The sequence below is a fragment of the Elgaria multicarinata genome, chromosome 8, assembly GCF_023053635.1.
Source record: "Elgaria multicarinata webbii isolate HBS135686 ecotype San Diego chromosome 8, rElgMul1.1.pri, whole genome shotgun sequence".
Classification (NCBI taxonomy): Eukaryota; Metazoa; Chordata; class Lepidosauria; order Squamata; family Anguidae; genus Elgaria; species Elgaria multicarinata.
In genome coordinates, this window is record NC_086178.1 from 6373584 (window position 1) to 6391117 (window position 17534).

A 17534-nucleotide genomic window follows, 5' to 3' on the forward strand; every position below is an offset into this window, starting at 1 on the left:
CAACTCTGCTATTCTATGATTCTATGATTCTATGTCCTGTTCTGGACCAAGCAGAAGCCCACAGGGCTCAATAACTGGGCTAGAAGGAGTCAAGGCAGGACACTGTAGCACCCAGGAGAGTATCTAGTGAGCGACTTGTTCCCACAAAGTCTGAGGCCAAACCAAAGCCTTTTATGTTATGGTACCAGACTCCACTCTTTCGGTTAGACTGGAAGTCTTCAAGGGACAGGCCTCCGGCTTGTAGCCTAAGACTCACCCGTCTCTCCAAGAGCTCAGGCCTGGCGCGTTGTCGGCATTGGCACATTGGCTACCTGGAATGTGGGGCTCTTGTGGACAAGGTTGCTGGTCCAGTCCTGGGCTGGGTTCAGGGGTCTCTGGAGGCTCAGCACTTAGGGGTCTCTGGAGGCTCTGCAGTGGTGCTCAGACCTGGAGTTTCCTCTGTTGGCACCACTGAATCTTCGACTTCAGGATCCATGTCACTGCTGGACTCCTGGATCACGACTCCTGGGTTGTGAACCAGAAGCAGGGAGGCAGGCGAATACCAGCCCAGAGTCTGTTTCAGCTGGAACTCCCCCCCACACTTCTCACCCGCCCTAAAACGGACCATCTATCACCATTTGCCCTGTGGGAAGGAATCCTGATCGACTGCTAATTTTCAAAATAAATATTGTACATTGGAATTCTATTAACCCCTGTTGATGTGATTTGTTAGCTGCCTTGGAAGGATTTGTGTCCTGACAGGTGTGATACAATTAATTGTAATAAATGAAATCGGCCAGCTGCCAGGCCACGGTGTCACTTTTGGCTGGTGCCGTGTCTGCTGGATCCCTAATTCTTTTGATTGCTATGTGGCAGGTTTGTGGCTGGCAGATGTCTGCTGATCCTGACACTGCTGTTTATCACTGTCATGTGAACAACTAGTTCTTCTTCTTCTTCTTCTTCTTCTTCTTCTCCCCCTTCTGCCCAATACTGGGCCTCAAGGCGGCCTTACAAAATTTAAAACATCTTCATTTTAAAACCTATGAAAAGGAATATACAGAAGTTAAAAATATATTAAATATATTACAATATTAAAACATTAAACATTTAACATACACAACAATTTTACAAGTCCTTAACATAGACGGAGGCCCAGATTACTCGCCAAAGGCCTGCTGGAACAAAGACGTTTTTGCCTGCTTCCGAAAGCCCATCAAGGAGGGAGCCAGTCTAGCTTCCCCGGGAAGAGAGTTCTGGAGCAGCCACCGAGAAGGCCCTCTCCCGTGTTCCCACCAGACGTGCCTGTGAAGATCGTGGGACTGAAAGAAGGGTTTTCCCAGAAGATCTCAAAGCATGGGCAGGCTCATAAGGGAGAATACAGTCTTTCAGATAACCTGGACCCGAGCCATATTGGGCTTTATAGGTCATAACCAGCACTATATGCCAATCTGCCTTATCCCAATTCCGGTCATTGCTCTTCCAGGTAGAGACCCCTCTCCTAGCCCTGGAATCTGTGATCATTTTTAGCTGGGGATGGCAGAGCTCAGACCTGGACTTTTCTGTAGAGAACACACCTGCATCCCCTCTACCAAATGTTTGTCATTGGGGAATGCAGATGCCAAAGTCACCCCCACCCCCCAAGCTTGGGGGGGGTGGATAAGGTGTCACATCCCACCCGAGCTATTAAGTGTAGAATGCCTTATACAGGAATGAGTTGAATCTGAGTGCCCAAAGAGAAACTGGAAATGGGTGCGACCAAGAGGTGGTCTTAGAAAAGCAATCCCTTTCGGACATCCCATGTCATCCACGACTTGGAAGCACTGTCCTTGGTTCTAAAGCGGCCTTCCCCAACCTGGTGCCCGCCTGATGTATGGGACTACAACTTCCATCGTTTCTGGCTGGGAATGATGGGAGTTGCAGTCCCACACATCAAGCAATGAGTTCTGAACGGCAACATGGCAGTATACAGCACCGAGACTGGAAGAACGGCACGCTTAGGAATGATACAGTAATAAATCTATCGGCCGTGCAGAGAAATGTTCCGCTGCACGGAAAATACAGTGGTGTTAGTGTTTTAGGAAGTAGAATCTAATGTGACAGCGGTGTGCTGTGGAAAGGGCGGGCAACCCCATGGTGGATCTTCTTTTTCTGGTTTGGTTTTGTCAAGCCCCAGAGTCTATTCAGACTGGGCCAATTTTAAGGAAAGAGCAGTTTTATTGTCAGCAAGGGAAAACGGCACTTCAGCTGCTAGGCAGCGATCAGGTGCAGCTAACTAAGGCAGTAGCCAAGCTTGCCTTAGAAGCATGGGCCCCACGTCGCGAGCATGGATCGGTTCGCAGATAAACACCTGCTTTTGGTCTTTTGAACAATTTTAGTGTGGTTTTGTTGGAGTGATTATGGGATCTGCTTATATCCATCAGGATACTAATAATTTACATTGTACTTTTGCATGTGTGCAATGCCACCCCTCTCTTCCCTTCAGACCGTTCCTCCAAACCCAGCTCTTCCGTGCAGCTCTTGCTTAACCCCTTCATCCTCATCACTTTGGCTTCTGCCTTTCACCTGGCCTCTGCTCTCCCTTCGGATAGACCGTGGTGTCCTGAAAAGGGATGGTGCTACTAAGACACCTTCTGGGTGTCGTGGCTCCAGGCTTTCTGTATTTAGGCAAAGGGAGGGTGGGTGCAGAGCTGCGGGGCAGGGAGCAGAAGTGTTGTGATTCCAAGCCCTCATGCTGAGATGTGAGACAATAAAGAGGTCTGCCGTGGAATCCATAAAGCTTTATTCAGCAAAATAAATATTTCATCACACCTGAAGGAAGTGAGAATGCTAGGAGCTTTCCTCTAAGCTTAATTAGGCTACCTAAGGTAGGCAGTGGCCCTTTCAACTAAAAGGGAGAGTTTCCCGCTCAGCCCAAGGGCCACTTTAGCTCAGGCAGGGTCTTTCTCGAGAAGTCTTTGGTTTGTGCCTAGCCTGGTAGATCACCTCTCACCTGCTCAGAACTTTGTCTGCTTGACCCTGTGGCGGACTCTGGGATATGTCAAGTCAGAAATCCCCCCTCCCCCACGACAGTGACTGAGTTCCCAGGGACCGGGGGAGGATGGGCTTTGAGTTGTTGACATTCTCTCTGATAAGCTCCTGGGAAGATTCCTCCTTGACTCCTGAAGAGTCTTGGATAAGCTCCTGGGAACATTCCTCCTTGACTCCTGAAGAGTCTTGGATAAGCTCCTGGGAAGATTCCTCCTTGACTCCTGAAGAGTCTTGGATAAGCTCCTGGGAAGATTCCTCCTTGGCTCCTGAAGAGTCTTGGAGAAGCTCCTGGGAAGATTCCTCCTTGACTCCTGAAGAGTCTTGGATAAGCTCCTGGGAAGTTTCCTCCTTGACTCCTGAAGAGTCTTGGATAAGCTCCTGGGAAGTTTCCTCCTTGACTCTTGAAGAGTCTTGGAGGACCTCCTCCCCCACTTCCTGTCTTGGCTGGTAAATTTCTAGTCCTCCTCCTCCTCCTCCAGATTCTGAATCTGATTGCCCTCCTGAAACCTCTTCCCCTACACTAGGGAGATCAGGCCTGATCCTGACACACAATGGTGCTGAGGTGAGTGCAGACCTGGACAATCAGGGATGAGGGCAGGAGGAGATGGCCCTGGAGCCATTGGGCTCGCCAGCCCATGACAGCCATGAAAGAGCTTGGAGGATGTGTGGGTGACTCACAAATGGCTGCGTGCTTTCTAAGAATTTTTGACCCCTGACTTTAAAGTATTTTCATCCTGCCCCTCAGCCAGGAGGGCTCCTGGAACAGCTGACGAACAATCAGTTAAACTTGGGGCTACAATCTAAAAAGACACAATGCATAAGGAAAAAGGGATGGTTAGGGAAGAGGAAAAATAAATAAATAAGCTTTTTAGCAGGTTTAGTGGAATGGCCCTGCTTTCCCTCATATCTCCCCCTGTTGCAGCCTACCGGAATGGTTGCTGGGGGTGGTGGTCCGTGGCTTATGAGTCTGGATGGTGAGAACCTTCGAGGATTTATGGAAGAAAACAATAGAAGAGAACTCTGTGATAACCCACAAGAAATTCACTGCACTTGGCAGAGTTTGTTTTGTATGTGACGAGTACTGAAGAAAGGTGCTTACGCCTGAGCGAAGGTGCAGAGAACACCTGGCATCATTTTTTGCCCCTGTGCGGTTGCATGTATGTTGGTTGGATTGCCCAGATTGTCACTGATGCATGGGCCAACAATACCTGCTTAAGTGTACACACACACACACACACACACACACACACACACCAAGTTTTTTTTGCCAGAGACCCTTCATCCTTGAACAACAGTGCCCAGCTCTTCCTCAGGTGAAGGAATGAGGATTAAACCAATTTTATATCCAGCGACCAGGTTCACATGACACGACAGCCCACTGTGGCTTAATTTGTCCATGAGGGCTGTGCTGGGTACTGGGATTGTTGTAGCTTGTCATGTCACGTGAACCCAGGCAGCAGGGATTGTTTGAGGTTTAGACAAACGCTCAACCCATGGGTTGTTTTTGTGTGTGTAAATTAACCCAGGGTGGGCTGTTGTGATGTGCGGGGCTGTTTGGGGTTTCCCAGGGGGTTCTGCTTCTCGTAAACTCTTTGCCCAGAATCCATCGCACTCATCAGCCACACAGATAAGGAGAAATAATGCATATAGCTCCCCCATCCCTCAAAAAATGGAGGCTTAAGCATCAGCTTTTTGTCCAGGCCTAGGAATGAGCTGCGACGAACAGAACCTGATGAGCGTTTCCCAGGCTCCTGAACATGTCCGTCCTAGGGAACAAACCACCCCCTGGTAACAAATGCGGTTGTTTCTCAAAGCCTTCCCTCCATGCATCCATATAAGAGGCGAGGGCCTTCTCGATTAAAGCATCCTTGTAAAGCGAAACCCAGAGACCATCCAAATCAATCAATCAATCATCAGTTTATTGTACTAGCCGAAGGCCATGACAAATACATCCATAGAAAAGCATACAACTATAAAAGTACGCAACAGTTTAAAATAACCAAGAGAGCCATACAGACAAGCTTAAATTTACTCTGACTAAAGCTCTCATTTCGCTCAGCACTCTGAGTCTCCATGGCAGTTTACAGCAATTTTATCAAGTTCTCTCTTCCTAATCTTTTTCGCTGCCAGTGCAAACAGGGCCACTTTATGAGTGACATAACTGTTGGTATCGCTAAGGAGGAAGAGGACTGTTTCTGCTTGGGCATTCATGCCTCCATATGTCAGCAGCGGTTTCAAGAGTCTCTCTCTTGGGTCCCTATACAGAGGGCAAGCTAACATATAGTGTGCTATGTCTTCCACTTGTTGTTGACCACAGATACATAAGACCATCCAAATCGCAACGTGCTCGCCTGGAAACAGATGAAGGTTTTATTTGGTTCTGAGTGGTTTTATGTGATGTCACCCGCCTCTTCCATTCTCTGCTCCCTGCAATTGAAATGTGCAGAGCTCTGTGAAGCAAAAGCCATTTCTGAGGTGGTTCCAGATGTCCTCATGAAGCAAAATCCTACCCAACCCCCTGCCGCTGTATAAGAATGTACCTCTAAGCTCGGTTCACAACACTGGCTGTTTCTCTGGGGGAAACCTCCATGGTGCAAATCTGCTTTTGGCTCTGATTCCTTAGCTACGAATTGCAGCCTTCAAGGTACAACTTCAAAGGCAGCTCTTCCGATATAGGTGCTGCGTCTTCTGATATGAATATGTGACAGATGGAGCTTTGTGACGTGACAGGGAAATGCCTTCTGCTACCACGTGCTGTACGAAGCAGAGAAGTGATGATGGTGTCCTTGATCAAAGTATCTAGGGATAGGCAACTCTCTCTCTCTCTCTCTCTCTCTCTCTGTGTGTGTGTGTGTGTCATTCCACCCTTTGGAGGATTCCCATCTGCCGCACAGCATAGTCCCATATCCCAGAGATGTCCTTCCCTTATTACAGAAAGGAGTTCTCTTGTGAGGTGACCATGTTTTTCCCAGCACGCCAAAGTATTGCCTCTAAATCCTTACCCTTCCCTGGCTAGCGCCTCTGTTGTGACACGTGCGAGAACATGGACGTGGTTCACTTCTTCTCTTCTACAGAACAGAAATCATAGAATCATAGAATAGTAGAGTTGGAAGGGGCCTACAAGGCCATCGAGTCCAACCCTCCTGCTCATTGCAGGAATCCACCCTAAAGCATCCCTGACAGATAGTTGTCCAGCTGCCTCTTGAAGGCCTCTAGTGTAGGAGAGCCCACGACCTCCCTAGGTAATTGGTTCCATTGTTGTACTGCTCTAACAGCCAGGAAGTTTTTCCTGCTGTCCAGCCGGAATCTGGCATCCTGTAACTTGAGCCCATTATTCTGTGTCCTGCGCACTGGGAGGATCGAGAAGGGATCCTGGCCCTCCTCTGTGTGACAACCTTTGAAGTATTTGAAGAGTGCTATCATGTCTCCCCTCAATCTTCTCTTCTCCAGGCTAAACGTGCCCAGTTCCTTCAGTCTCTCTTCATAGGGCTTTGTTTCCAGACCCCTGATCATCGTGGTTGCCCTCCTCTGAACACGCTCCAGCTTGTCTGCGTCCTTCTTGAACTGTCCCAGAACTGGACTCAAGATGAGGCTTATCCAGTGCTGAATAGAGGGGAACCAGTACCTCACGCGATTTGGAAGCTATACTTCTATTAATGCAGCCCAAAATAGCATTTGCCTTTTTTTTGCAGCTACATCACAAAATCATACTGCTTTTTAACTCCATTCTTCCCCCACCTCCCAATGCGAACAACAGGAGAGTTTTTATTCATTCAGACTCTTGGAGCTTTTGTAAAGCAGCACCCTTGCATAGTTTCCATTTATTTTTAATGGAGTTTGTGCAGAAGAATTCCTGGTTGATTATCCCTTCCTGTCCGTGTTCCTCTTCCACAGGCCGTGCTGTGCCTCCTCCTTTGCAGGTGTGCTTCTGCGATGGCTCTCAACGGCTCCCTTTCTTTGCCTCTGTAGACAGCCAGCTGGGTTTCGGCTCGGTTCTCTGGTCCTCCTACCACTACCCCTCTCCGTTTTGCTTTTGGTATGGCTGAAATTGAGATTTAGCAGAAGGACATGGCTGGAACGATCTCCCGTGGCTCTGCGAAATGGGCGAGGAGCGGTTCCAGCGTTGTCTGCCGCAACAGAAGCCCTTTCCGCCGATACGCTTAATTTTCAGCTTGCATGGGTCGGGTCTGCCTCATCCCCTCCATGGGATCGGCCCCTGTGTAGCTTTCGCCCTGCATCTGCCATCTCTCTGCTGTGGTTGCCATCCCCCCCGAGCTCCATGTTATCTTGTCCATTTCACACCACTTGCCGGATTTCACAGCCAAAAGTGGCTCGGAATTCCTGGCAGCAGAGGCGCCCTGCTGGCTTTACCAGGAGACAGCCTGGCACGGCCCTTCTGGCTCAGCAGCAGCAGAAAGCTGGGATGTCTGCTCTCCGGAGCTGTTGAATGCACACCTGTGGCTGGGGACGGGGAAGAATGGCAGAGGCTGCTTTTTGGGGACGACGACACTCTATATAAGGAGGCCAGGAAGAGCCGGGAAGCAGATAAAAGGGACGAGAGAGACACGAGGCCGGTCCCTGGAAGGTGGCATGTGGCAATTCCTTGGGAGTGGAGGCCAGGCGTCAGGGCTGAGCTGAGCCAGGAGCCATGAGATGGAGTCAAGAGTCGAGGGACAAAGCCAGGAGTCGGATGAAACACCAGAGCCAGGAGGAAGGTGGTTGCTGAGGTCGGCCAGAGAGGAAGCCAGCTAAGGTGGATTCCTGCATTGAGCAGGGGGTTGGACTCGATGGCCTTATAGGCCCCTTCCAACTCCACTGTTCTATGATTTCGCAGCACTTCCTGCCTAGTCCAGAGAAAATAGTTCACTGCCCCGAGAAAGAGCTCCAAACCGCAAATTTTCTGGATTATCAGGGGGAGGGGTAGCGTTGGGTTCCTGGTCCGAGCCTCAGGGGCTCTGGACATGGGGAAGCTGGCTGAAGGCCCTTGGTCGATGTAGGTGTGGTGGATGAGCTTACTGCGATGATGATGATGATGATTATAATATTTATTTGTATCCCGCCTTTTGCCCAATGCTGGGCCTCAAGGCGGCCTTACAAAGTTTAAAATATACAGGGGGGGGGGGAACAAAACCATAAACATTTAAAATACACAACAAAATTATAAGACATTAACATAGATGGAGGGCCAGATTATTCTCCAAAGGCCTGCTGGAACAAACAGGTTTTAGCCTGCTTCCGAAAGCCCATCAAGGAGGGAGCCGGCCTAGCTTCCCCGGGAAGAGAGTTCCAGAGCACCGGAGCAGCCACCAATAAGGCCCTCTCCCATGTTCCCACCAAGTGTGCCTGTGAAGAAGGTGGGACTGAAAGAAGGGCATCTCCAGAAGATCTCAAAGCACGGGCAGGCTCATAAGGGAGAAGACGGTCTTTCAAATAACCTGGACCCAAACCATATAGGGCTAAGCTGCACTGCAAGGTCACGGGGAGATCTGGTTGGACTCGATGGCCTTGTAGGCCCCTTCCAACTCTACTATTCTATGATTCTATGGTGAGGATGGTACAGAAAACAGGTACCTTTTTTGAGAGGGGCCTTGGGGGTGCTGCGGTGCCTGAACCTGTCTTTGCAAGGAGGTTGCTTGCAAGTGGCGTTTCCCTTACCATGGCCTGAAATCATAGAATCATAGAATAGCAGAGTTGGAAGGGGCCTACAAGGCCATCGAGTCCAACCCCCTGCTCAATGCAGGAATCCACCCTAAAGCATCCCTGACAGATGGTTGTCCAGCTGCCTCTTGAATGCCTCTAGTGTGGGAGAGCCCACAACCTCCCTAGGTAGCTGATTCCATGAAAGGTGGTGATCACCACGGCTGTCACCACATGCACACTTGGTGGGGTGTCTGCATGTGCTTTTCCTCTCCGTTTACTCCATCCTGGGGCTTCCCTGAGGTTTCCATCACTGCAGAGCTCTGGATCAGGTGGCTTTTGGGTGGACCAGGGTCACCCAACAAAACTGACCCGCTGTGGGCTCAAGAGCTGGCAACAGGAGCTGCCTGCTTCACACAAATGCAGAACGAGCTCAAGGGACGAGAATGACGAGCCACGTCTGCCAATGATTCTTCCCTGTAATTGCCAAATGAAGTCGGCAGAGGCCGAGGCCGTCTACCTATGGATGTCAGGTGCCGCTAGGGACAAACCGGGGAGGCCGTTGCCTTGGGAGTGTCCAGGGCCCCCGAGTGACCATTGCAGGAAAGAGAATGCCAGATTGGTTGGGACTTGGGTGTGATCCGGCCAGGTGGTTCTGAAGTTCCTTAAAAGGAAACCTTTTGCCACTTTGTAGAGACAGGTCAGATTGGAAAGACGGATACCCGTGGAGACTGTCGGTGTATACACTGGCTGGGAATTATGGGAGTTGCAGCTCAACGTATTTGGAGGTCACCAAGTTGGGGACGACTGATCTATAAACGTGTGTGTGTGTGAGTGTGTGTGTGAGAGAGAACAACAGTCTCTCATTAGCCTTGTGAAGCACCCTTCACGGTGGGAGTACACGGCCGCTTCTACTACTTTTATATCTCTCTGTTTCTGCCTTCTCCCCCATTACCTGACACCTCCCAGCTTGTAAAAAGGCTGCTTAATGCTCTAGAATTCTTTTCCAGGGTTTTGGTGTGTTTGTTCACCCCAAAGCTCCCGCAGAGACTGTTGGACTGAGAAGATATGGACTACCTCTGGGGAATGTCTGCACACGTGGGTGTGTAAGGGCCTGAAGGGCACTTGTGGCCTTGGTGGTCCTGGTGGCTTTTGACGTGGGCTTTGTCGCCTTTCCAAGCCCACTTCCTCCGCATAAAAGCTGTTTCTTTTCTAGGACGGCACCCGGGACATCTTCATCGACGGAGTCGTTGCCCGCAACAGAGCGCTGAACGGTGACATTGTGGTGGTGAAGCTGCTTCCGAAAGACCAGTGGAAGGTCAGTGCCCTCCTCTTTCCCCCCCTTTCTTTTCAGTTTTAGGGGAAGGAAAGGAACCTTCGGCTCACAAAGGCTGCAAGCAGTGGTGAGCAGTTTGCTGCCGCTTTTCAAATTTGGTGCCTTTTGCTCAAACGTAATTTTATTTATCACAGAATCATAGAATAGCAGAGTTGGAAGAGGCCTACAAGGCCATTGAGTCCAACCCCCTGCTCAATGCAGGAATCCACCCTAAAGCTTCCCTGACAGATGGCTGTCCAGCTGCCTCTTGAAGGCCTCTAGTGTGGGAGAGCCCACGATCTCCCTAGGTCACTGGTTCCATTGTCGTACTGTTCTAACAGTCAGGAAGTTTTTCCTGATGTCCAGCCGGAATCTGGCTTCTTTTAACTTGAGCCCGTTATTCCGTGTCCTGCACTCTGGGAGGATCGAGACGAGATCCTGGCCCTCCTCTGTGTGACAACTTTTCAAGTACTTGAAGAGTGCTATCATGTCTCCCCTCAATCTTCTCTTCTCTATGTACGTGTCCTTGTATTTCTTCTCCATGTTCTCAACACCGTTAACTCTGCGCATGTTCAGAAATTTGGACACGTGCGTGCCTGATGTTCTGATAATGTCTGTTACCTTCCTTTAAAGAAAAAAAAAACCCTGAGAACTATTTAGGTACCTATGAAGATGCCTTCTGCTGCCTAAGACTATTGGTTTTTCTTGCCCAGTGTGCTTTACCCTGACTGGCAGCTGCACCCCAGGGTTTCTTGGGTAGAGATCCTTCCTTTATGCATGGTATGTTATGGAGAATGTGGATAGGGAGACATTTTTCTCCCTCTTTCAAAATACTAGAACCTAATAGGGTCATCCCATGAAACTGATTGGTGGGAGATCCAGGACAAACAAAAGGAAGGACTTCTTCACACAGCGCAGAGTCAAATTATGGAACTCACTACCACAAGATGTCGCGATGGCCACCAATCTGGATGGCTTTAAAAGGGGGTTGGATAAATTCCTGGAGGAGAAGGCTATCCATGGCTACTAGCCCTGATGGTTGTGTGCTACTTCCAGTATTCAAGGCAGTAAGCCTGTGTGCACCAGTTGCTGGGGAACATAGGTGGGAGAGTGGTGTTGCACCACATCCTGCTTGTTCATCCCTGGCCGACGGCTGGTTGGCCACTGTGTGAACAGAGTGCTGGACTAGATGGACCCTTGGTCTGATCCAGCATCAGGGCTCTTCTTACGTTCTTACGTACTGGGCAGAGCAATCCAGCAGATTTAGGGAAGGAGGATAACACACACACTCCACACACAAACAGCCACTTTCAATACCCTGTCAGGCATATACTGGCAGGACAAGACTGGGGGTGTGCCCACCTGCTTTTGGCCTTTCTTGGACTTCTTTTTCATTTTGAATTCCCCCTATCCCATTGCTCTCAGCAGGGAGGAAATAAATTATGCCAGCTCCCAGGCTAGAATAGTGTCCACCCATCCCCAATTCTGGGAGTATGTTGAAGGAACAGGAGGGCTTTGTTCCTTGTAGGTATAATGCCTCCCCCTGACCCTCCCCCCCAATCCAGCCCTTGGCATGCCCCCAGAATGCTCCTCGCCATCCTCCTAGTTGAGCTGTATTGAAAGAAATGCAGGAGCAAAATGCACACGCGACCCTCCTTTGCACTTCCACACTTTATGCCCTGCCCCCCCCCCCCCCGGTAATCTAGGTTTGGCAGTCTTTTTGGTTCTTGCAGCCGCGCTTCCCCAGCCCCTCTCTATAAACATGAAGGCAGGGCACTTCGTTGCCCCTTAAAAAGAAAAAGGAAAGGAATCGAACCTGGGCTTTGCCGGGATTTCTCAAGGCCTGTGCGGAGGCTTGAAACAGGAGATTTCTTTAGGGAGCTGCTGCAGTGCCAACCTGCTGATATAAGTGTATCTGCCTTTGGCGTTAACTTGGGAGTATATGATTTCCTAGAGTAAATATTTCTTGGAAGATGCTTGGGCATGAACAGGGCTCCTCAGGCATGGCAGCTCTGGCTCAGCCACAAGAATCGTCCCGGGATCTCCAGCCTTCTGGCTTTGCAGAGCCCAAGTGCAGCTGCCATAGCATCGATTCAAGCTGGCATGCTGTAACCCTGGCCAGGATTGGCTGAGGCTTTCATAGAGAGTGCAAATGGTTCGTTCTAGGCTTGGCTCCTGCTTCCTCTGTCCTCCTGCGTCCACTCCTGGCTCTCCTGAGTGCATCTACATCTCCCCTTCTCTGAGGGTAGAAGGGTACTTAGAATAATAGAATCATAGAATAGCAGAGTTGGAAGGGGCCTACAAAGCCATCGAGTCCAACCCCCTGCTCAATGCAGGAATCCACCCTAAAGCATCCCTGGCAGATGGTTGTCCAGCTGCCTCTTGAAGGCCTCTAGTGTGGGAGAGGCCACAACCTCACCAGGCAACTGATTCCATTGTCGTACTGCTCTAACAGTCAGGAAGTTTTTCCTGATGTCCATCTGGAATCTGGCTTCCTTTAACTTGAGCCCGTAATTCGCACTCTGGGAGGATCAAGAGGAGATCCTGGCCCTCCTCTGTGTGACAACCTTTTAAGAATTTGAAGAGTGCTCTCATGTCTCCCCTCAATCTTCTCTTCTCCAGGCTAAACATGCCCAGTTCTTTCAGTCTCTCTTCATAGGGCTTTGTTTCCAGACCCCTGATCATCCTGGTTGCCCTCCTCTGAACCCCCTCCAGCTTGTCTGCATCCTTCTTGAATTGTGGAGCCCAGAACTGGACGCAATACTCTAGATGAGGCCTAACCAGGGCCGAATAGAGAGGAGCCAGTACCTCACGCGATTTGGAAGCTATACTTCTATTAATGCAGCCCCAAATAGCATTGGCCTTTCTTGCAGCCATATGGCACTGTTGGCTCATATTCAGCTTGCGATCTACAACCATTCCAAGATCCTTCTCGTTTGTAGTATTGCTACTTCACGTCTTCCTTTCTGTCTGTTGCCCAGTGGCTCACCTGTAGGCACAGGTGTTCAAGTTTTGGGGACTGTCCCCTTCCCCCAACAAACTGACCTGGATGCTCAATAGGGCCCTCATCCTGTTGTGAGCTATTTTGTGCTTGTTCACGTCCCAGTCTGCTGTGAACAACTGGATGTTTCTTTTGGAAGCAGGGCAGCAACAAGGTGGGGATGTCTGCGCATTTTGGGAGGCCCCTTGGTCCTTCTGAGCTCTGTGTCGGGGAAACGCCAAAAAGAAAGAGAGCCGATTGCAAGCCTTTTGGGGTCTTGAAATGCTCGGGGTGTTTTCAGACAAACGGCCGAGGTGGTGAATCCAACTGGTGTGTGCGTTTGGAGATCATGGTGGCCACGCCCGGGCACGCTCTGGCACACCAACACAAAGGATCCAGCCTTAACCAGATACGAACAGTGGATTAAAAACGAAGTTAAGGATCATACAAAATATAAAATTTAATACAAAGTAAATAAATTAAAATTAACAGTATTTTCTCATGGGAACACTTATATTCATAAAAATTAACAGTATTTTCTCATGGGAACACTTATATTCATAAATTAAAATATCTAATGATTTCATAAAAAGTGCATATTTTCTTATGGCCAAACGCGTTTCGAACAAAAGGTCCTCTTCAGCAGCCCAAAGTCTAGGCTTGTATATTATTATTATTATTTATCCCGCCTTTTGCCCAATACTGGGCCTCAAGGCGGTATCACAAAATTTAAAATATACATTTTAAAACATAGGAAAAGAAATGTAAAAAAAAGAATAATAAGTTTAAAATACAGAACAAAATTATAAGTCATTAACATAGATGGAGGACCAAATTACTCTCCAAAGGCCTGCTGGAACAAAATCTTGTATATTTATTTATTTATTACATTTATATCCCGCCTTTTTTCCTCCAAGGAACCCAAGGCGGTGTACATAACCCTCCTCCTCTCCATTTTATCCTCACAACAACAACCCTGTGAGGTGGGTTGGGCTGAGAGTCTGTGACTGGCCCAAAGTCACCCAGTGAGCTTTCATGGCCAAGTGGGGACTAGAACCCGGATCTCTCGACTCCCAGGCCAACACTCTAGCCACTACACTACGCTGGCGCTCTCTCTCTTTCTCTCTCTCTCTCTCTCTCTCACACACACACACACATACATATATATATATCATATATGCATTGTATATTTTGTATATGCAACAAAAGATTAACCGTATAGGGCTGACTTTTTTATCATTCCAAAATGGAGTCAATAGCGTGTTCAAGGGTGACGTTTCAGTTAAGCCTCAGTTATAGCACGCCATGCAACTTGCTTAGGGTCTCTAACACATTACAGAGAAACCTTGTGTTTGAGATTGCTGTTCATGACTTCCTGGTATTCCTGTGAAACGTGTGTTAAGGCAGGAGTTGATGCCATCTCTCCCCTTTCCTGTGATCTATCAGAGTATCCTCTCCATCAGTCATCATATTTATTTCCGAAATTCACACCTCGCTCTTCAACAGCCAATTCAGCATTCGGCAAACAGAACAGAGGCAAAAATACAAATGTTACAAAACATCTAAAACAGCCTTCCTCAACCTGGAGCGCTCCAGATGTGTTGGACTGCACCTCCCAGAATACCCCAGCCAGCTGGCTGGGGCATTCTGGGAGGTGCAGTCCAACACATCTGGAGCGCCCCAGGTTGAGGAAGGCTGTCTAAAGCAATAAGAAAACAACAGCGTAGCACAGCATACCACTCCATTCCATTCAAACTCACAACAGCTTTAAAAGGATTAACAACTTTAGAGTGAACAACGTTTAAATATTCAAAAGCCTGGGGAAATAATGAAGTCTTTCTCTCTAGTGCCAGAATGATAATTGGGTGCCAGCCCAGTCTCGCTGGAGAGGGCATTCCAAAGGTAGGGTGCCACCTAGAGATGTAAAACTTGCAGAAATTTTGAAGCCATTGGGGGTGGGGGTGGGAAATATTCCTCTTTTTTTGGAAAAAAACAAATTTTCAGAAAAGTAGGGGGGGCAAATGCAATATTAGCACTTTTACAGATTGAAAGTCACTTTGTTACTTTAGGAACATCAAATGTGGTTATGTCCAAGTTGGTTTGGCATAAAATTACCACATTTGGTATATTAAAAGTACAGTGTATTCAAACAATTATTACGAATTTAATTTACTTTTTCATTTTTTAAAACTTTTCTTTGCAACAAATGGAGCTACAAGCTCCTGAACTGTAAGGAACACCAGATCTGTAAGGAACCTCTTTGGTTTTGCCAGTTTATGAGGAGCAGTTCAAAAAACAATTAAAAGCAACAACAGAAGAAACCATCAACATTAGGAACAAAGTCAATGATTTATGTCTCCGCTAGTTCTCCACAGTGTCAAGCAGACATAAATCACCCATTCTCATAAAAAAAGAACTGAGAAAAAGGGTGGGGAGGGGCAAGATTAAATGAATATGCATGAAATTTAATCAGACTCATTTCCTGACCTGTAGCTATCACTGTTACTTTCAGTCTCTGCTTCAGTGGCAGTGCTGCCCCCTAGAGGCAGAAATGCATCTTGCTCTTGCATTTGAGAGTTGTAGTCTCAGTTTGCAATCTAGGACTTGCTTGTCCTCAGTGCACAGAAATTGTAATAATCTGATACTGTACATAGTTTTTAGAAATCGTTTGGAGAAGTCAGTATATGATCACCTTGTCTTAAACATTTTATTCATCACACTAAAATAAAACATTCCATAATCCATTTTTCTTCATTCCCTCACCCCAATTTTTCCAATTTTTCTGAAACCCCATAATTTTTCTGAAAACCGTAATTTTCTGAAAATTTTGTAAAATGAAAAAAAAAACACCAGTTGAAAATATGCATACCTTCTCTTGGCTGAAGCATGAAAACGTATAGAGTGGGATTTGTGCAAATGCGAATTTGCGCAAATTTGGAAAATTGGGGAAAATCGGATTCCTTCAATGAGTGGACTATGGAACAAAAGGCAGCCAACAATTTGGGAAATGCAGATGGAATAGATTTTACAGAATCCCTTCTCCAAACAGGTGAGATATGGTCCCACCTGTGATGTTCTGATCTAACTGAAGCTTCTAGACTGCTTTCAAAGGCAGCCCCATATAGAGCACATTGCAGTAATCCAACCTGGATGTTGCCGGAGCATGGATAACTGAGGCAAGGCTGTCTGTGCCCTAATGCTATGCGTTCATAGAGTCATAGAATATCAGAGTTGGAAGGGGCCCACAAGGCCATCGAGTCCAACCCCCTGCTCAATGCAGGAATCCACCCTAAAGCATCCAGCTGTCCAGCTGCCTCTTGAAGGCCTCTAGTGTGGGAGAGCCCACAACCTCCCTAGGTAACTGATTCCATTGTCGTACTGCTCTAACAGTCAGGAAGTTTTTCCTGATGTCCAGCTGGAATCTGGCTTCCTTTATCTTGAGCCCGTTATTCCGTGTCCTGCACTCTGGGAGGATCGAGAAGAAATCCTGGCCCTCCTCTGTGTGACAACCTTTTAAGTTGTCGTTCCATGACTGTGAAATGGAATTATTAGCAGAGGTCATTGTCGGAGATCCTTCGCAGGTATAGTGTGCTGCAGCTTTTTCAGCGGTGGCACCCCGTTTATGGGATGCTCCCCGCAAGAGAAGCTTGCCTGGAGCTTGGTTGGCTGTCCTTGTGGTACCCCGTTCCCCAGCCGTTCAAAAGATTCATATAACAGCTTTTATGCTGTTTAAGCCATTGTTGCTTTCATTTTTGTAAGCTATGTGCCCTCTGTGCTCGCATGGTTGGAACTTTCCTGGGATACCAGAGGGCAGCTGCCCGCTCAGTTCTCTGGTCCTCATGACTTCTGGTTTGAGGGATCGTCTGTGCAGATGCTTTGACTCCCCAGAATGTGATGTTGGTTGCAAAATTCAGTTTCCTGAGAGCCTGAGCTTTCATTGTTGTTGTTTTTAAAACGTGATGCTTTGCTTGCCGAAATCTCAGCAGGGGTGCCTGTGTATAATTGAGAGAGAGAATAAGACTCCTAATGGTTGGGCGAGGGTCTTAAGTGCCCTTTATATACCCTCCTCTCTCTGTGATTAGCAAAATCAGAATTATGCAAACCAGTAAAGGCATCGCAAAATGAATTACGCAGAATCGAAATAATGCAGATAGGCATAATGCGTACAAGGTGTAGCACCCAGCTTTACTCAGTGAAGAATTTAATGAACATTTTTTTAGTGCAGAGGGCGCTGGCTGTCTCTGTTCCTTTGTAAAATCTGTAGTTCTGTGCTGGCCTATGAGGACAGGAAGTGTTCAGCTTTAGAGGTGTATAAAATTATTAGGGCTGCACAAAATCATGAATGGCCTGGAGAATGTGGATATTCAGGACAAATAAAAGGAAGTCCTTCTTCACACAGCGCAGAGTTAAATTATGGAACTCACTATGACAAGATGTCGTGGTGGCCACCCATTTGGATGGCTTTAAAAGGGGGTTGGATAAATTCCTGGAGGTTGTCCAGCTGCCTCTTGAAGGCCTCTAGGTTGGGAGAGCCCACCACCTCCCTAGGTCACTGGTTCATTGTCGTCCTGCTCTAACAGTCAGGAAGTTTTTCCT

General features: G+C 48.0%; 1 protein-coding gene across 1 annotated transcript in view; it reads left to right on the top strand.

Moving 5' to 3' along the window:
- The window catches only part of DIS3L2 (DIS3 like 3'-5' exoribonuclease 2), a 316408-nt gene that overhangs the window by 60747 nt on the left and 238127 nt on the right, over nucleotides 1–17534 (top strand). The window contains exon 6 of the mRNA XM_063131760.1: nucleotides 9860–9961. Within this exon, the coding sequence (XP_062987830.1) occupies nucleotides 9860–9961 (102 nt within the window). The remainder of the gene's footprint in view (nucleotides 1–9859; nucleotides 9962–17534) is intronic.